Genomic DNA, 21,477 nt, shown 5'->3' on the forward strand with positions numbered 1-21,477 from the left:
TAAGTTCTTTATATATTTCTGATAGTAACCTTTTATCAGATATGTCATTTACAAATATCTTCTCCCATTCCCTAGGCTGTCTTTTAGTTTTGTCTTTTGTCTTTCTTATTTAAGTTTTTAAATCTATTTGAAAATTATTTGTTTGTGTGCGGTGTAAAGAAGGACTTGAGTTCCTTTTTTTCTTCTTAGCGTCATTTGTTAATCATTAATACTTTCCCCAGGGATCAGCTATGCCAATTCTGTCATGTATAAGTTTTCATACTCTTTGGCAGAGACAATGCTGGTTCATCACATCATTTTTTGTTTCTGGGGATACACAAAAAATGCATTTCCCAGCCTTCCCTGTGGTTGTATTGAGACCATGTGCTTGAGTTCTCAACAACGGAAATGTGGGAGGGAGGGGTGTGCCACAGTTAAGAGCAGGTGGGAGTCTTTATGTGCTATGTGGTCTCTTACCCTGGGGCTAGAAGCAAAGAACCCCAAGGAGTTGTAATAGGGAAGCAGCCCAGATCTTCAAGTTGGAGGAAAGGACCAGGGAGAGCCGGATGGCTTCATTAATTGATGATATACGTGACAAAGAAACCTGTGTTGTGGCAAGTAAAGCTATTTCAGGGTGCATTAGTTATATAGCATAATCAAGGATTACCCTTACTGATGTGGTGTGGTCTATTTCTTGGATCTCTTTTAAGTTCCATGGATTTACTTGTCTATCTTTGGGCTGATACCATTCATCCATGTGATTGTAGCTTCATATTAAATCTTAACAACCTATAGGACAAGCTCCTGTTTCCCCTCTCCCTTGTCTAGTTCTTTTTAGAGATTTTCTTGGTTTGACATTTTGCTTTTCCAAATAAATTTTAAAAATCAGAGAGGAAAAATGAAACAAGACAAAACCAGAGAGGGAGACAAACCATAAGAGACTCTTAATCTTAGGAAACAAACTGAGGGTTGCTGGAGGGGAGGGGGGTGGGAAGATGGGGATGGGTGATGGACACTGGGGAGGCTAGGTGTTGTGGTGAGCGTTGGGTGTTATGTAAGACTGATGAATCACAGACCTGTACCTCTGAAACAAATAATACATTATATGTTAATTAATTGGATTTGAATTTTTTAAAAAATCAGCTTGTTGTGTTCCATGAAAAAAGTTTGGATTTTGATTAGTATTATTATAAATCAATAATTTGGGAGAATTGACATTCTCCTGATTCTGAGTCTCCTTATCATTAATACAATAGATTTGCCTACCAGTTTAGGCATTCTTTTTTTTTTTTTTTTAAAGATTTTATTTATTTATTTGAGAGAGAGAATGAGAGAGAGCACATGAAGGGGGGAGGGTCAGAGGGAGAAGCAGACTCCCTGCCGAGCAGGGAGCCGGATGCAGGACTTGATCCAGGACTCCAGGATCATGACCTGAGTCGAAGGCAGTTGCTTAACCAACTGAGCCACCCAGGCGCCCAGTTTAGGCATTCTTTAATAACCGTCAAAAATATTTTATAATTTTATCCATAAAAATATTACATATGGGCATCGATGCCTGTGATCTCTAGGTTTACTAAAGGCTAGGTTTATTTGGGCAGTATTAGAAAAAAATACCAATTCGGGATACTCTCAAGAATTTTAATAGGGCCAAAACAAAGTTGGTGACCTAAAGGCTTGTTGGTGATGGGGAGTTTCTACATGAAGTTAGTGAAAAATGAGATTTGTCTTCTCTTAGGAAAACGGGCAGCTCTCTCCAGCCTAATGTGTATTGTTCGTGTTCGTCCTGACCGTTCACCAAACAGCTAGTCACGGAGAACGCGGGCAGGTCACGGCCCTCCAGAAATGGTTTCTGCATTGTGTATGGTTTGGTTTCTTTTACTCACCTGCTTGAACACTTGAATAAACCATTCTCCATTTAAAAAAATATATATATATTGCATATTTTTATTATATTTATTCTAGCAAATTTTTTCTTTCATAAATAGTGATTTTTAGTATTCCATCTCTTCATTCTTTCTTGTTGAGGCACAGAAATGAAATAAATTTTTAGATATTAATTTTCTATCCAGATCCCTTGGTAGTTTCAACCATTTTAATGTAGATATTTTGGGTTTTTTTCTTTGCAAGAAATCATTACAATTGTACATACTAAATTTTGCTTCTTTCATTTCAAAGCTTGTAGAATTTTTTTTTCTTGCCTGACTGTATTGACCAGGACCTGCAGTACAGTGTTGAACGGAAGTGGAAATAAAATGCATGATGCATAATTTTTAAGAAAATGTTATAATGTTTCACCATTAGAATGCTTGTGGCAGGGTTTTATAGGTGCCTTTTATCAGGGTAAAGAAGTTTCCTCCTACTCTCTGCTATGAGTTTTTATAAGGAATGGATGTGGATTTTATCCTATGTTTTTATGAGGTGAGCACAGTGTTTTCTAGTTTCATCTCTTAATGTGATGAATTACATAATAGATTCTTTTTTAAGTAGACACCTGGTTTAATTTGTTTTCTCACCTTTGCTTTGTAATATTTCTTTCTACCTTATAATGCTTGCTGGGGCCATAAGGGATGCTCAGCAATTCTTGCAAAGCCAAGATTTGGATTGACTTTATTTTTACATACCACCTAATCAGAAAGGAAAGAATTTCTTAAAAATTATTCTCATTCTTGCAGCTCTCTATCCATTTTGCAGGTAAGGGAGATTTGGATAAATAGAGAATGGAGGCAGTGAGGTGAGGAATTGCAGATATATGTGGAATCTGTTAACAACAATGGCATTCTCAAATTTCTAGTATGCCTCGAAGTAACGATTTTATTTACATTAACATTAAGCTATATTGGTGGCATTTGCCAGACGGGGCCCATTTTTTAACTTAAAGAAGTTTTTCTTTTATTTTCAGACAAATATTATTCTTGAAATGTGGGTTAAATATTTTTTTGATCACAAAGAAAATGTTTTGCTCTTTCTTTATTTAAAACTAATCTTAGCAGGCGCCTGGGTGGCTCAGTTAGTTAAGTGTCTGCCTTGGGCTCAGGTCATGATCTTGGGGTCTTGGGACCGAGCCCCACATTGGGCTCCCTGCTCAGCGGGGAGTCTGCTTCTCCTTCTCCTACTGCCCCTCTCCTCTGCTCATGCTGTCTCTCTCTCTCTCAAATAAATAAATAAAATCATTTAAAAATTAAAAAAAAATAAAACTAGTCTTAGACTTTGGGGTGCCTGGGTGGCTCAGTTGGTTGAGTGTCTGACTCTTGATTTCATCTCAGGTCATGATCTCAGGGTTGTGGGATCCATCCCCACATCGGGGTCTGCACTGGTCATGGAGCCTGCTTGAGATTCTCTCTCTCCCTCTCTCAAAAACAAAAACAAAACCAAAACAAAACTAATCTTAGATTTTGCTCTTAGTCAAGATGGAGAAACAAGGACTAGGTTTACTCTCCTGCCAGAAATAAATAAAAAACTGGACTCTCTCTCTCTCTCTCTCTCTATATATGTATATATATGCACTTAAAAATTGAATATCAGCAACATGATGACTAGATACAACATTGTATCCTAGATTAGATCCTGAAACAGAAAAAGAACATTAGTGGAAAAACTGATGAAATCCAAACAAAGTCTGGAGTTTAGATAATAGTAATAGTGTTAACAATGTTGGATTTTTAGTTTTGACAAATATAACATGGTAATGTAAGATGCTAACAGTGAGGGAAACTGAGGAACTCTCTGTAATATCTTGCAACTTTTCTGTAAATCTAAAATTATTCCAAATAAAATTTTTATTAAAAAAATGTAACAAGAGCTCTGGAAGTGCAAAAGAGGTTATGACAACTTATGCTTGTCATTATTAGCGAAGGCATTATGGAAGAGATGATTGGGTAAGTTAGAGTGTGGAAAGACCCTGTGGCAGGAGACAAAAAGGCACTTTTGGGGAAATAGCAAGCTGTTCCTTGTTGCCAAGTGTAGGATGGGATAGTAGCTAGACAGAAATTAATTGGAAAACTTATTTTCATCCTCCTCTAGAGAAGGCTTTGAATGCACATTGAGAAATCTGGTCTTTATCTTGTAGGCAATTAGGAGTTAAGAAAAGGACATCACTTGTGATTTATAAGAATAACTTTGACAGCAGAATGGAGGGTGGTTTTATTTTAGAAATCCTAATTAAAAGATTTAGATTCTGGAAATAAGTCTACGGAGACTTGATTTTCAGAAGAGGGAAAGACCAGCTCACAGAAAAAAGAGACTAGGAAATTTTATGTCAATCCCTGGTACAGTGTTAGTGTACATTATTCAACCAGTGCTTGAAGAAATATATTAAAGGGTAGGTACTGCGATCATTCATAGTAACCTGGAAACCACATGAATGCTTCTCAGTAACAGAATTGTTGAATGATGGTGATGTCTGCACATTCTGGAATGTTTTGTAGTCCTAAAGAATGAGTTAGATTTATAACAGTTAACTTGCAGGAGACTTACATGACATTCTAAGAGAAAGAAACAAGATATGGAGAAGTCTATAAAATATCCCATTTTTGTGAAAAAAAAAATACATTAGAAAGAAAAAGGAAAATTACATGTGTTAAAAGCAGGAGAAAAGTGATGAATGAATAAGCAGCACATAGTTAACATTGATTTGGATGGTGGGGGATGGCCATTGAAAGACTGGGTAGGTGAGAGAAGTGGGGGGAGGTGATAAGATTGTTTTTTAAAAGAAAGGACTCTACAGTTCCAATAGAAGATCTGATATTCGACAAATATAAAATTATACAAGGGTGTATATAAATGTATAGAGAAACACAGGAAAGAATGATCACCAAAATGTTAATGATGTTTTCTCAGGGTGATGAAATCTCGGTGTTTTTTCTCCCCAATTTTATGCCTTTCCGTATAACTAATTAACCAAAAAAAGCTCTTATTTTATTTAATCGGGGGGGAAACTATTAAAATGTTACTCTAACTGTGAAAAAATCACTGCCAAGCTTCTTATACTGCTGATGACCCTTTTGCTAGAACATTCCTTGTTGTTTTTAAATGTTCTCTGAGCCCATCAGGGGAGTATAGTGGGTTTTCTAGTCTTTCATAGTATTTTCATTCTAGCATGTCCTGTTCTAAAAATTTTTTTTATTTTTTCTTTCACCATCTGCCATAATAGCTCTGGCATTTCTAGTTCACTAAATGTAGGCCACTGTTTTCTCCAAGCTTCCAAAAAAAAAAAAAAAAAAAATCCTAGCAGCAATTAGCACCACCTCCCAAGGATCTAACTAGAATGTCAAATCCTGTATCTTGGGTGAGTGTACCTCTTTGGAGATATAATCCCTCTCCTTTATTAACATACTCAGCACTTGTGCCACCAGATTATGTCATGACTTAACCCTAGCTACCAGTTACGAGGGTAGGAGGAGAGGTGGGAGTAGATTCTGAGGGCTGAAAGTAAGAGATGACATTACAGAACTGAGCTCTCCCATAGCAATGGGGGTGGCGAAATCGTTATACAATAGAAGCCAGGTGGCAGTGTTTAACCATCCTTGACAAGTTGGGCCCAGAAGAACATGATCCACAGAAAGCTATAGAGTTAGTTAAAAGAACATAGAGTTCTCAGGGGCAAGATAAATGGCAGCCAACAAAAGCATTGTTCAATCTTTACAATCGAAATAAATCAAGGATGAATATGAGAGAAGCTAAGGCCAGCTATCCCAATTAAGAGTCACAATCCATTGCCCAGTTTCCAGATGTAGGTTCTTAGACCCAGAATTTCTTTCCTGAAGTGGGGAGGCGAGGCCCCCAAGGAAAGACCCTGCAACAGTATAGAAAGGGTATACGATCATTACTTCCTCTGTCCCTTCCCAAAGCAACCTATGAAAATGTACTCAGGAACTCTGCACACTGGAGAAAGGGGAATACTCGATCATTCTGAGGTCTTTTGGATGCAGGGTCCAAGCTGACACTGACACCTGGAGATCTGGAGTGCTAGTCTAGGTCCAGCTCTTGGTGGAGGCACTGGGTCTATGGACCCACCAATGATCATATCCCTGGTCCCCAAATGTAAAACTGAGATGGACATACTTGGTAATTGGTAGAACCCCCACATCAGTTCCTTGCCTGTAAAGTAAGAGCTATCATAGTGGGAAAAGCCAAAAGATGAAGCCCTCACCCTCAGCCAGGAGAAGGAAAAAAGTCCCAAACAAACCAAGAAGCATTCTGGGGGAAATGGCAGATATTAGTGCCACCCTTAAAGACCTAAAGATGCAAGGGTGGTGGTTTCTACAAATCCACTTTAAATTCATTAGTCTGGCTTTCACAAAAACCAGATGGGTCCATAGTGGACAGCTAATAATGAGCAAGGTGGGGATACCAAGGCAGGCTCATTACTGAAAGATGGTGGGGAGGGGCTCTTCGGATGGATGACATTAGCTCAAGAACCGTCTTATCAACTTTGCAAAAACTTTCTTAGAACTGCACTACAATCTAAGACCTTCTGTGTTCCACCTTCCTTCCTTCCTTTTTTCCTCCACAGGGATTAAATCAGCATTGCAGTTTTATGTCTCTCCCAAGAGCCTCTTCTTGTCCCCTCCTCATTTCTTCCTCTCAAGCATTTTTCTCAATACATCTCTTGTATGTCTAATTCTAACTTGGTGTCTGCTTCTTGGAGGACTAGGGAAGTGGGAAGAAAGTGTGGAGATCTTTGTATCACATTGTAACCCCTAACAGAGAGCACCCACCAAACAACAGGCACTAGCTAACTATGTAAACAAAATGATTAGGCAGTTGATGTCAGCCAGCCTCTGTCAACAGTCACCCCAATGCTGGCACAAAGGGCGCGTGAACAGAATAGCCATGATGGCGAGGATGGGAAGTTTTGCATGGCCCAACAGGATGGGTTCTTACTCACCAAGATTGATAGAGCAACTGTTGCTGCCAAATGTCCAACTTGACAGCAATAGAAACCGAAACCAAGCCCTTTAATCAGCACCATTCCACGAAGAGACCAAGCAACCACTTGGGGAGACGTTGCCTACTTTGGTCCCCTTCCACTCCGGGTCTGGATTTGCCTCTTTGACTTGCAGGGTCTCAACTAATGTTACCATAGCAGGACTTATATAATGTTTGATCCACACAGGATCCCACCTAACACTGTATCCGATTAAGGAATCCACTTTACAACAATGGAGGTGCAGAATGGGCACCTCCATGGGATCCACTGGACATATCACATACCACATCACCCAGAAGCAGCTAGCCACATATAGCAATTAGAATGGATTATCTGAGGTGCTAGCTTGGAAAGGGGCAACGTCTTCCAGGATGCAGTTTTAAACCAATAATCATTATATGGTGTGGTGTCTCCACAAGTTAGAATACAGGGTTCCCGGAACCAAGCTGAAGTGGCTTTATTCACCACCATTCCAGGTGAATTAGGGGAATTTGTACTTGCAATCTACAAATACGGCTCTATAAATTTAAAAGTTCTGGTTCCCAGAAGAGGAACAACTCCCACAGGGGTCATGGCAAGAGTCTTATTAAGCTGACTGCTGTTGCAGTTACCCAGTCATTTCAGTCTCCTTGTCCCAAAAGATTATCAGGAAGGAGAGGAGTTATGCTGGAAGGGGTAAGTGACCTTGATCATCAGGAGGATATTGAGGGCTGCATTCACATACAGTTACGCTGGCAGGGAAGAACACATTTGGTACGTAGATGATAAACTTAGGCATCTGTAATACTCCCTCGTCCAATTTTGATGTATATGGACAAATGCAACAGTCATAGCCCAAAAGGACATGGTGATTGGAGGCTCTGACCCTTGAAGGTCAAGGGGCTGGGTCATCTCACCAGGTAAGTCACCTAGACCACGGTAAGCCCTGGTGAGAGGGAAGCAGAATGGATTGTAGAAAAGAAAAAAGATGAGTATTGGTTATTGTCTCAAGACGAGGTATAGCTATGGTGGGCTGCAGTTAATCCCACTAATGTTCCTCTTGTGTGTTTCCTCCAGCAAAAGAGAGCAACCAGAATCCAGAGGAGCTGCTCCCAAAGCTTATTTTGGAAGCAGATTGATCTGAGTGGCACAAGGGCTGGACTATAGGAGACGCCATGTTGTGCTGTGCAGGTCCCCACGCAGGAAGGAACTCTCGTTTCCCCAGCTTCTGCAGGTGTTGGCTGTGGTCACTCGAGTCCGTTTCTAGGACTTTTCCTTGACTGAAGAAGGACATGTTGCCAAGGTCATGCCCCCTCCCAGGTATAGTCCACCTCCACTGACTAATAAGTATGGGTTATATACTACATATATATATATATATATATATATATATATATATATATGCCCTTGCCCCAGCGTGGGACAACTTTGCACGGACAACTCAGCTTTAGGGATCCCAGGGCTTCATGTGACTGTGTCATTTTTCAGTTTCTCCTCATCCAGTTCTCTTTCCTTCATTCCTGCACAAATGTTGGTCCCAAGATCGCTTTCGAGGAAACGTCCTACATACAAATCTCTATCTCAGAGCCTGCTTCCTGGGGAAACTAACCCACAACAGATACAGGGGTCTACTATGTGGGATAAAACATGTGAAGTGCACTATGAGTTTGTATTCTCTAAGAATACAAAGTCAGAAGTTATTGGGGGCTGAGGTCATCAGAGAATGGAGACACTTTGAGCTGGACTTCTGAGATGGGCAAGATATGGTAAATATAGGGATATTAGACTGAGATAGGTAGAAGTTTGGCAGATGAATTGGAGAAGAAATGGCATAAGTACTGTACATAAGTGGAAAAGCGAAAGCAGAGCTGAAGGAATGGCAAGTGATCCGCATGGGCAGGAATATAGGGCTTCTGTTGGGATGTACCAGGAAATAAAAGCAGGATGAATGGGCAGGATGGGATCTGACCACTGAGAGTCTTAAAAGCTGGGGTCAGGATTGTGGCCCTTATTTATAAGGTCGTTGGGCCCCATTTGGGGTATTTGAGCCAAAGAGTGAAAAACTCAAAGCTCTCTTTTGATGTGAAGTATAAAGAAGTGGAGACTCATATAAGTAAATCATAATTTGAGAGTGAACTCTGTTCACTCTTAAGCTAACTGTGTTAGCTTAAGCTAACAATGAAATGGGATGCCTTTTACCCAGCAATGCGCTCTCCATTATTCCAACAGGCTACATTTCAATCCCACGTAAGGGAAGTGTTGTGTTGACTAGAAGGTAAGGGCATTTTTCTAATGTATTTGACCAAAGTTAGTCAACAGAAAAGAGAAAAAAAGAAAAAGTAAAGGTAAAAAATGTGTTATCCCAATGGGCCTCTTTCTTAAGGAGAAAAAAATTTAAGGAACTATAGAAAAATAAATCAGGAAGTGTGGAGGACTAAAATGATGAGGGTAAAACTGCACCATAAAATATATTAATGTGTCCAGGTTCCAACTGTGGTGAGCCAGACTCTTCCTGTCTCCACCCGTTTGGCCCAAGCGCCAACACAATAGAATTAGGAAATGGGATGAGGGTCAGTCAGGTCACCTTATGTAGAGCTTACATAGTTTCTGAAAATCAGTTTCCTGACTCAGCGCCCCCTTACTTCATCAGAAAGAGGCTCTGAAGGCTGGTCAGAGTGGAGAAAGGGAGAAGATTTGTGACAATATTTCTTTGCAGGAAGTTGTTGCAGTCTTGTCAGTACCCTTTCTCCCAAAGAGGATGAAGTTTGGAGGTGTTACTTCCCTCATCTCCAGCTAGTAGGGGGCACTTTCAAGGGGTAATGAGAAAGTCTGAACATGTTTCCTCAAGCTTAGGGACACGGGGACTGGTGCCTGGCTTGCTCCCAAGCCAGCTAAACATGCATGTGGCTGGTCTCCAGTTGGTTGGACAGTGATTAAAATCAAAAGAAGAAATACTTCATGGGCAAGTAGTTATAACTCAGATGCCGCCTACAGGGGCAAGAACGTGGGGGTGAAGGCAAGATTCCTAGGGGTGAAACATGGAGTCACAAATGGCCACCTAGTGAGAGAAGCATCTATCCCTGGTCTGGAGAATTCCTCAGCAAAGGAATCTGAAAAATTCCTAAGAAGTTAAAACCCAAGAAAAGGGCAAATGAGAAAAAGAGTCAGGGGTGTGTATGGAGAGGGGGTGAGGAGTTGTTTTCCTATAGAAACTGACATTTGAATAATACCTTGAATGGACCCAATATTCTAGTTTCTACTTCGAGATTGTTTGCATGTTAACACGACCCCAAAATTATCAGTTACTTAAGAGTGGACTAAAAAGGGTGCCTGGGTGGCTCAGTCGTTAAGCGTCTGCCTTCGGCTCAGGTCATGATCCCAGTGTCCTGGGATCGAGTCCCACATCAGGCTCCCTGCTTGGCAGGAAGCCTGCTTCTCCCTCTCCCACTCCCCCTGCTTGTGTTCCTGCTCTAGCTATCTCTCTCTCTGTCAGTAAATAAATAAAAATCTTTAAAATAATAAAAAAAAAAAGAGTGGACTAAAAAGTCAGTATTTGCACACTTTCCATGTAGGGGCAAAGAAAGATTACTCCACCACATGGAACATAATAGGGCAAAGGGAGATGAGAAAATAAAGAAATGTTTTGATTGCATCTCTGAAGTGATACAGTTAGAGGATTTAACCGATAGCCAATTGAAGATTAAAAAAAAAAAAATAGTCTTGCACCAAATATCGAGTGAAAAGTGTAAGCACAGTGAAATAACAGGTCATGTTACACAAAAAATAAACTGAATTTCCAAGAGGACAAGTAAATTGTCCAAGGCTGCATAACTAGTAAGTCACAGCTCTGGGGCTATCTCCAGATCCCAAGATTTTAATACTTGACAGCTTTCCTCTGTTGCTTCCCCTCTAAGAATATGATTATTCTCATCAAGCTCTGTCCCCTGCTATGGTTTACAGAAGAAGGTTCACATTTGCCGTAGTTCTGAAAGATTATTTTTGAATTTGAAAAGCTGGTGAGATGCCTCTGAACAATGGAACAGCGCTCGAGGCTGCAATTTTGTTTTATGCATTACAGTGTTTTAAGGCCGCCAGTCCCCTGTTCTTTAAGATGAAAATAATATATCAGGGGGAGCTAAGGGAAAGAGAATAAACTGGTCTCCAGGTGGCAGATCGTGTATGAAGTTGACAGAAGGAACAAGTCCTGTGGTCTATTAATAATTCAGAAGCCCTCGCTCCTCAACCATTCTCCACTCTCCCAATTCTTTTTCCTTCTTCCCTTTGTACTCCCCCCCGCCCCCCCCGCCCCCCCCACCCCCCCCCCACCCCCGCCTTCCCTGTTTCAAATAAATCGCCTCCGCTGACAGGCTGCTCCTAGGTCATCAGAGCACAATACATTTAATGTCTCTGTTTACAAGGTTCTTGCTAGGATTTTATTTTTGCCCTTTATGGTGTTTGGCCTTTAACAGCACGTGACCTCGGAGACATGCTTTGGTTTTTGTTTGTTTGTTTGGCTGCTTTTCTCTTTGGCATATGGTATTAATGCCTTTAAAACTTTTCTCGTTCTCGTTCTGGGGCATTTCGCTGATAAGATGTATCAAAATGCACCTACAAATCAGCCAGTAAGAGATTGCCTGAATACAAAGTGTTATTAGGAAAATGATCATGACAAAAAAACAATAACAGAGAACAGCTTTAGGGAAAAGCCAGACTGTAAGCTCTTTTTAGAAGGGGTTGTATTCTTGCCCCCAGAAATAATTCATCAAAGTCTCTCGCCCTGAATGAAATTAGATTTCCGTTCTAGCTTCAGTAATAGGCTCTTCCTGGAAAAGCAGAGCTCAGAAACAGTTGGGAAAAAAATATATATATATATTTTTACTCACAGAAAGAAGAGTTTGGAATGTTCTTTCTGGTGGAGGGATGGGAGAGAGGAATCAGATATGTATCTGCCCACAAAGCTGCAGCTCGCCCTTCCTCAATACACACGGACAATATTTTCAATACCATGTGATTGGTTAAAATATAGTCATATTCTTATTCCTCTCTTCAAGCATAGATATCGATCAGACTCCAAAGTATATGCTGAAGCAAGAAATAGTAAGAAAAGCCGTGCCTGAAGGAATATCTTCATTCATTTCTTTGCTATTTTTTTGCCTAAGTCCTTTATTTGTGTAATATTTAGTTCCACTAAACTGTTATATGCTTTCTCATTTTGAAGCGACATGGTAAAGCTTTGGAAGTACCTTACTAATGATTGTCTTATCTAGGGGTTCAGTTCATGATATGATCCAGGCGGTGGCACGTGCGTGAGCCGCCATGCTCTGCGGCCGCCGGCTGCCAAGGGGCAGGCCCCACGCCACCAAAGACCCACTGCAGGTGAGGACCCTGACGCTGAACTTCCAGCCCATCCCTCTCCCAGGCTGCATTCTGGACCACCTGTCTTCTCTGCAGGCTCACTGTTTCTAAATCTGACCTCCATCAGATTAGCTTTCGTCCTAATTTCTAGATTTTTAGTGGCAATGCTATTCAGTGAAATGAGTTGAAATGAGGCGAACATGGGTTCGAATCCAAACTCTACACTTATTGTTTGATTTGGGTCAAATGATTTATCCTTCCTAGGGCTCAGTTTCCTTCTCTGTAAGGTGTCGCCATCAAGATTCCTAGGGTGTGGGATTGCAGGCATTTAATGAGATAACATTTCTAAGCGCGGGGCCCAGTGCATGAGACAACACTGGTACTATACAGCCATGTGTCCCTTCCTTTTCCCCTCCCGGTGGATGATAACTGCCGCTGTCTACAGTACCCACCTGACATGCTCATACCAGTTTTCCTCTTTCCCTCTCCCCCACCTTTAATTAAAGCCAATCACCAAGTTATGGGATATTAGAACTGGCAAGGACCTTAGAAATTATAGTCATCTTATTTATTGATAACGCATAGAGATATAAGTCACCAATTATTCCAGCAATTTGACTGCCATGTCGAATCAGTAACAATCATTATTTGGTGATGGACTTTGTTGCATGACACTTGACAATCATATTGAACAAAAAAGAATCAGTGATGATGTATAAACACAGCGTCAGGCTCTCAAGTCAAGCTCTGTTTTCTTAAATGCTGTCCCATGGTTCTTTCTGACTCAGAATAATATTTTTTTTTACAGATTTTATTTATTTATTTGAGAGAGAGAGCACAAAGAGGGGAGGGGAGGCAGGAGCAGAGGGAGACGAAGAAGCTGGCTCCCCGCTGAGCAGGAACCTCCACACAGGGCACCGTTCCCAGGACCCCAGGATCATAACCTGAGCCGAAGGCAGTCTCTTAACAGACTGAGCCACCCAGGTGCCCCAAGGTAAGTATTTTTGACAGAATTTTCCTGTCCCTGGTACGTTTTTTCTCTCTTTACTATTTACTAAATGGGGAGAGGCATTTGTCTTGAGACAAATTGAGATAATGGGAGAAGAGAAGAGAAGAATCACAGAAGCAAAACACAGGGGAAAAAAAAGATAATTCCAAAGGAAATAATATCAATTTTAAAAGTCTACGAGTTCACTACTTAATACATTACAATTTACATGTAGCCTGGGACTATTTGCCATATATTATATGTGTTAGAACACAAGTTCATTTGTACTCTTCTAAGTGGTTTATAGTAGAAAATCTCCAGGGAATCATTCAACTAAGCAAAGTAAGAATTAAATACGTTCATATATGCGTTCTTCCTGTCATATCCCTTGTGAATACCCATGCCCAACCTAAACCTCCTGTTTCATACCTTTACCTTCCTCTTCTTCCTGTGTTCCATGTACAAGAGGAAAATATTCATAGTTACCCATAGTTACATTATTCATGGTTAATACAAATTACCTAGTTAATATATTTTGTGTGTGAAGACAAAAAAAAGTAAGTCATGTGATGTGTTAGAGTGTAAATAATTATTTTTATAAAAGCTTCTATTTTCTTAATCTCCCTAGCCACTGGACATACATATCATCCAGGTTTCTCTCAGTAATAAAAGTAGAGCCAGAAAAGACAAAAAAAGACCCTAGATCTAGTGAGATCCTTATTACACTAAAATGTACTGTTTGTCAGGGCAACATGGAAAGTTTCTGAAAGAGCTGACCTTCAAACTTCTAACATTTTGCCCCCCAGGTTAGTGCACTGACTAGATTCCATGTGGGGCAAACAAGTGAGGAAAACGGCCCCCCACCATTTAAGATTCTATTGGGTTACCTCTGAAAAGCGAAGACATGCTGCTCACACAAGAGGAAGATGGCTACAAGAACTCCAAAGCTATAAAGCTTCATCCCAACAGCAATTTGCTGAAAAACAAAGAGAAGGACCCAGATGGCTGGTTACATAAGAGCCTTCTTTACACACTGGTTAAAATATAACGGCATGTTCCCTCTCATTTCTGTGATCAATTGACTTAGCTTCTATTTCCACCTTTAAAAGATAAAGTATGATGAGAGTCATTCTTACTTTCTACTATCTAGGAAATATTTAACTGCTCAGGGAAGATGAGGCCAAGACTAAAAGTATAGTGAAGTTGCAGAAATGTGTCTTTTTTTTTTTTTTTAAGAAAAATAGCCCTAGAGTATTGACTAATGGCTCGTAACCCATGCTGAGGGAGGTCTCCAGTGGAGTACTAAAGAGATCTTCCCTTGTCTCTGTCTTTTTCAACATTTTCAACTTAGATGAAGACATAGAAGGTGAGTTTCTCAACTTTGTGGCTCTTACAAGGCTGAGAAGGAGAGCTTGTATAGAGGATTATAGATTCTCCATTTAAATAAATTTTTCCTTGGTCATATGGAGTGATCGGCCCACCTGTAAGAGAATAGGAATGTTATATCCTAGAGAGTTCTCTGAGCAATAAAAAATCAGGTTGCTTTGAATCATGTTTATTTAGGAAAGGTCACCATAAGGCCGTTATCTCAATCAAAGCTCATCACATGTCATTCTGAAGGTAGCATCTTACTTATAATATTTTGTCTGGCATGAGGCTACATCTTACCTCTGTAAGTGGTTGAAGCCCAGGTATTATCCTCAAATTCCCACTGGTCAATGCATTAGAATGTTCTTGAGGTCAGGGCAGGCAAATTTGAAAAATAAAACAACCTTCCCACAATGGACTTCTGAGAAGGAAAGGATTGAGATTTCAAACTTCTCTCTCTGAGATTCAAAGCTATTGAGACATATTTAATGGATTAAGGTGACTTCACTGGAACTACCTCTTGTATAAGAAGAAAGGAGAAAAAGAATATACATGTATATCTGATCACTTTTAGAGAAAGATGTATAGGAAGAATAGACCAGAAATCCATTTGACTGTGGTTACCTACAGCAGGTGGGTAGAAAGCTGATTGGAAAAGATGCAGGAATAAGAACAGTGTAGAAGAGATGGGAGGAGGGACGCTTTTTTGAGTAAACATCTTTGAATACTTCAGAATTAGAAAATACTACAGAATTTTAGAACTACGTCATTTTTTCACTTACTCAAAACAAACAAGTAAATAAACTGAATACAAGGAAAAACACATGAACTGAAATGTGTTTGTAATGAGTGACATAACTACACTGAAAGGGAGAGAGGAAAACCTAACCCAAGGACTTTCACCTTGTTTTTTTAAAACACAAAAAGTAACTTTAAAATACAGTCAGTGGGGGCATCTGGGTGGTTCAATCATTAAGCGTCTGCCTTCGGCTCAGGTCATGATCCCAGGGTCCTGGGATCGAGTCCCACATCGGGCTCCCTTCTCTGCAGGAAGCCTGCTTCTCCCTCTCCCATTCCCCCTGCTTGTGTTCCCTCTCTAGCTGTCTCTCTCTCTCTCTGTCAATTAAATAAATGAAATCTTTAAAAAAATAAAAATGAAAATAAAATACAGTCAATGGTGGACGTTTACTGACAAATTTTATCAATTTCTGTCCTCCCTATTGAGTTGTATCCTATGTCTCCACTCCGGGTTTACACTTCTTCTTGCTGAAGCAATCTTTGAAAAGTTGCTTTAGTGAAGATCTATTGGTGGTAGATTCTATTGTGCTCTGTCTGACGAGAACTTCATCCTGCCCTCGCTTTCAAAGACCAGTTTAGCCAAATGTCACATTCTAGTGTGACAGTTTTTCCATTGTCCTTTGGCATCTACTGTGGTAAGGTAGGAATCTGCTGTCAGGTCTTGTTTCCCTGCAAAATAATCCCTGCAAAAAATCCCTTCACACACAAAGCTGTTCTTTCTAATGATGACTTTTAAGGGATTAGGGATTATCTTTATCTTTAATACTCTTCAGATCCATTACTCTTGTCTAGATGTGAAATTATTTTTTGTTATCTAGCTTGGTACACGGAATGTCATTTTGATCTGAGGATTTTAGATATTTCTTCAACTTGGGAAAACCATTTTATTATTTCTCCAGCTACTATCTGCTAGTGCTTTTTAGGGGCTCCCTTTGGAGTTCCTTGATCTACCCTCCATGTCTTGTCTTTTCATGTTTTTAAAAATCATGGTCTGTGTCTCCGTATGCTGAATTGTGGGCGAGAGTTTCTCAGTACCACCTTCAAATTCACAAATTCATTCCTTGTGTCTAGTTTAGACTACATAGTCAACTGACCTGTGTTTTTTTAAAATTTCAATAACTTTATGAATCTTTTCCAACTTTTACAATTGCTTTTTTTCACATTTATCCATTTTGCTTTTATTTTTTTAAAGATTTTATTTATTTCTTAGAGAGAGAGAGAGAGATCATAAGTGGGGGGAGAATCAGAGGGAGAGGGAGAAGGAGAGGAAGACTCCCTGCTGAGTGCAGAGCCTGTGGTGAAACTCAATCCCAGGACCCTGAGATCATGACCTGAGCCGAAGTCAGCTGCTTAATCGACTGAGCCATCCAGGTGCCCCCATTCTGCTTTTATAAATATAATTTTAAAGCATTTTGTTGTTTACTTTTTAATAGATATGTTCCTTCAGAGCTCTTGCTGAGAATCCTTAGAATACCTATTTTAATGTCTGTGTTAGATTTGCTCTAAAGGATTAATTGTATTTGAGATGAATTCATACTCTGAGTATTGATTTTGTTGACTGCCTCTCTTAGCATTTGATTTCTTCTGTGATTTGGAACCTTAGTTTGCAGGCTCATTTTGAAGTCCTTTGTTTTCCTTTCCTGCTTTTCTCCTTCTATGGTTACTCTTCTCCATTCTGCACATGCATCCAAGCAGCCCCTGGGTTTCCAGTCCAGAACACCGTCTTAAACTGGTTTTTGGAGTTTCTACATCATGATAATATCATGGTTTTCAAAGATCTAGTCACCAGTCAGGAAGACTTAACTTAGGTACTGGCTTAGTCACTCCTGGCTTAGTTACTCCTCTGTCTCCTACAAACCAGCAGATACTTATAAACCAGGCCTAGGCAGCAGTGGGCACTATCTTTTAAAAATTGAGGTACATACATTGAAATGCACAGATTTAAGTGTTTAAGGAGATTAGTCTTGAAAAATACATATACTTGAGTAACCCACACCTCTATCAAGTATAGAAAATTTCCATCACTCCAGAAAGTTCTTTCATATCCCTCCCAATCAATTTCCCCTCTATTCTAGCAGCCTCTGTTCTGATTTTATCACCATAGATTAATTTTGCTTGTTTTAGAACTACATGGAATCATATATCGTCCTAGTCAGTTCAGGGTGTTGCTGCCAGAATACCATAGACTGAATGGCTTAAACAGCAAACATTTGTGTCTTACAGTTCTGGGTTTGGGCTTTGCTGTTATTTTCGTTAGATTTTATTTACCACAGTCTCAAATTACTTAAAAACAGGAGCAATTCCTTCTCTTTAGCAGGGATTGGGGTCTGATTGCCTCAGGATTTGCCCTCAACTCTCCTCTCTGCCCTCAGCCTTCAGCAGCATAGGAGAGAGCTCTCAGATCTCCTGCCTCTCGCCCAGTAGCAGGTAGCCACTCTGCACTTTTTATAATGTTTACACCTAAAGTAAAACGATTTATAAAAGCTAAAAATAGGAGGTATGTAGAATGAGACATCAACAAAACAGAAACAAAAGCTAGTGTGGAGCAATAAAAAGTAATGAGCTATCAAGCCACAGAAAGACATGGAGGAAATTTAAAAGCATGTTGCTAAGTGGAAGAAGCCAATCTGAAAAGGCTACATACTATATGACATTCTGGAAAAGGCAAAGCTGGAGACAGTAAGATCAGTGGTTGTACCGGGCTGAGGGGAGGAAAGGAGGATACATAAGGGAAACACAGAGGGTTTTTAGGGCAGTGAAACTCTTCTGTATGTTACTATAATGATGGACACATGTCATCATGTTTGTTAAAATGCATAGAATGTACAACACAAAGAGTGAACCCTAATGTAAACTGTAGATTTTAGTTAATAATACTGTATCAATATTGATTCATTAATTGTAACAAATCGAACTCCACTAAGATGGCAATAATAAGGGCAACTGTGTGGTGAGGGAGGGATATGTGGGAACGCTGTATTTTCTGATGAACTTTCTGTAAACCTAAAACTGCTCTAAAAAATAGTTTATTAATTTTTTAAAGGTGGTAGTGTTGAAATCAGACAAAGCAAGTTTAATCAACACAAAAGCATTAAAGAGGACAAAGATCAATTGGGATCAATAACAGGTATAATTAATATACAACAGTCATTAAACTTTATGAGTTGAAAAATACCATTAAAATATAAAAGCAAAATGTGATAGAAATACCAAGCACAGGTGCATAAAAACATAGGGAAGATTTTAGCATACTACCATTTTTCTACGGTAGTTTACACAAAAGGCGATACAGAGAATATATAGCCTGTGATCCAGTGGGGAACAGATGTTTCTACATGAAAATGTGACTGTCACTTATCTTTCTCACTCTGTTCCCCTAAGAACTTGAGGAAGGTAACATGTCAACTAAGTTTAAGCTAATATTGTTTATGGTAGAAATAACCCCTGCTGGGTAAATTGTATCTGAGTTAGGAGACACCATAAATGAGCTGATTGGGACATCATAGCCTTAGGCTTCTGTGAATGTGATGACTTTTGTATCTGGGCATGTCTCTACAGGGACCCAGGAATCCAGACCTGTGAAATTGTTACAAAAGGTTGGCTACTGGGGGCATGGGGCTTCTAAGTCAGGGTGATTCTTACACCTGCCAGCTATAAATCTCATTCCTTCACATCTGAAATGTCATTTGGGGAGCCTGGGAAGCTGTGTAGAGCATTTCAGGGACTGCTCCAAGACCTACTCAAATGCAACAGGAATTACTGATATCATCTTGTGTCAGGCTTTGGTTTCTATCTTATACATCTCTGAGTGTATGGTGCTGAAGGAGGCTGGTGAAGGTTTTGTGAGTCAGAATGTTTTGTGGAACCTAAGAAGACTTCCTGGTGAATATTGCAAGATGGTACACTCAATTTGGTTGATTTGTGGAGAGTTTAATAAAAGTATTGTTTACACTGATGTGGGCGGGATATAGGGAAATTACAAAAGATCACTGAGTACACCAAGACGAGTAGTAGCAAGGCACTGAAAAGATAAGAACCTGGAAATAGAGCCATATGCAGAGGGCTGACAGACAGGAACTGTGACTTCTCATTGAGAGACTCAACCAGTTTTTCCTAATCTTGCAGGGAAGGAGAAAAATAATTTTTATAGAAAGAAAAATAATTCTGACCTCCCTTTCCTCCTTTCCTTTGTTTTCCTATGGGGGCTTCTTATGCTGAACCCAAAGAACTTGGGTCAGGCAAAGATTTTTTTAGATAGAGCATAAAAAAACACAAATCACAAAAGAAAAATTTGAAAAACTGGACTTCATCAAAATTAAGAGCACTTGTTTTTCAAAAGACACTTTTAACAAAATGAAAGGACAAGCTATGAACTGAAAGAAAATATTTTCAAAACATATTGGGTAAGGCACTTGTATCAAACATATATAAAGAACACTTATAAATCAAGAATAAGACAAAAACAATTTTTTTAATGAGCAGATTATACACTTTCCCAAATATACAAATGGCCAGTAATCACACACTCAACATCATTAATTATTGAGGAAATGCAAATTAAAACCACAATGATATGTCACTCCTCACCTCTGGAGTGCCCCACTGGATCACAGGCTATATATTCTCTCGAGTTCGCTAAATGAAAAAAGGCGAACAATAGGAAGTAATAGTGAGGATGTGGAACACCTTGAACTCTCATACATTGCTTGTGGGAATGCAAAATGGTATAGCCATTTTGAAAAAGTTTGGTAATTTCTTATAAAGTTAAACATACTTACTATATATGTCCCCGAAATTCAATTCCTGGGTATTTACCCAAGTGAAAGGAAAACAATGTCTATGCCAAGACCTGAATGTTCATAGCAGCTGTGTATTCAAAAAGTTGAGTGTTTCATAATTGTTTTATTCATAATTGAAAGAAAGAAAGAAGAAAGAAAGAAAAGAAAGAAAAAGAAAGGAAGAAGAAAGAAAGAAGAAAGAAAGAAAGAAAGAAAGAAAGAAAGAAAGAAAGAAAGAAAGAAAGAAAGGAAAAGAAAACTTGAAACAATCCAAAGTCCATCAACTGGGGAATGAATAAACAAATTGTGGTACATCCATACAAAGAAATGCTCCTCAGCAGTATAAAGGAAGAGCCTACTGATCATGCAACAAGATGGATAAATCTCAAAAGCCTCATGTCAAGTAAAACTGGCAGATAGTACAAGATTGATAGTGTATGATCCTGTGTGTATGACACACAGGATAGGCAAAACTATAGAGACAGAAAATAGGGTAGTTGTTGTTAGGGGCTGGGGGTGGAGAGGAAGGGATCAACTTGCAGAGAGGTACAGGATAATTTTTTTGGAGTGGTGGAAAGATTCTGTATTTTGATAGTTGTGGTGATTACACGATTGTTTACAGCCAAAATGCCTCAAACTTGACACTTAAGAGTTGGATTTATTTTGTAAGGAAAAAGATGAAAGGAAGGAAGGAAGGAAGGAAGGAAGGAAGGAAGGAAGGGAGGGAGGGAGGGAGGGAGGGAGGGAGGGAGGGAGGGAGGGAGGGAGGGAGGGAGGAAGGAAGGAGAGAAGGGAGGAGGGATGGAGGGAGGGAATGAGGGAGGGAGGAAAGAAAAAAAAATGGAGACAAGTTCTTTTTCCTCGTTCTGCATCTCTATTTGAGATTTCTGATCTTGGCACCTCTTGTGAAGAATGAAAAGAACACAAAGTTTGGACAGATGGACTCCACCCTTTGCTCACAGGCAAATCTCTCTCTCTCTTTTTTATTTTTATTTATTCATGAGAGGCAGAGAGAGAGAGAGAGAGGCAGAGGGAGAAGCAGGCTCCCAAGGAGCAGGGAGCCCGATGCGGGACTCGATCCCAGGACCCTGGGATCATGACCTGAGCCGAAGGCAGACGCTTAACCATCTGAACCACCCAGGCACCCGGCAAATCTCTTATAAGGCCTCTCAGAGGTGCAGTTTCCTCTTCTGAAAAATGAGATTAATAATAACCTACATCAAAGGGCTGTTGTAAGGATTCAGTAGGATAACATGTGAAAGTAACTGGCAGAAACAGGTGCTCAAAATGTCCCACATATATTA

General features: G+C 39.8%; 1 protein-coding gene across 1 annotated transcript in view; it reads right to left on the reverse strand.

Annotated features, from left to right (window-relative positions):
• The window catches only part of CPB2 (carboxypeptidase B2), a 49,691-nt gene extending 35,455 nt beyond the window's left edge, over nucleotides 1-14,236 (reverse strand). The window contains exon 1 of the mRNA XM_045867531.3: nucleotides 14,117-14,236. Within this exon, the coding sequence (XP_045723487.1) occupies nucleotides 14,117-14,190 (74 nt within the window). The 5' untranslated portion in view covers nucleotides 14,191-14,236. The remainder of the gene's footprint in view (nucleotides 1-14,116) is intronic.
• Nucleotides 14,237-21,477: the final 7,241 nt, after the last annotated feature.

Source organism: Mirounga angustirostris, unplaced genomic scaffold (assembly GCF_029215605.1).
Source record: "Mirounga angustirostris isolate CCGP_5_RB_7025 unplaced genomic scaffold, mMirAng1.0.hap1 SCAF_3, whole genome shotgun sequence".
Taxonomy (NCBI): Eukaryota; Metazoa; Chordata; class Mammalia; order Carnivora; family Phocidae; genus Mirounga; species Mirounga angustirostris.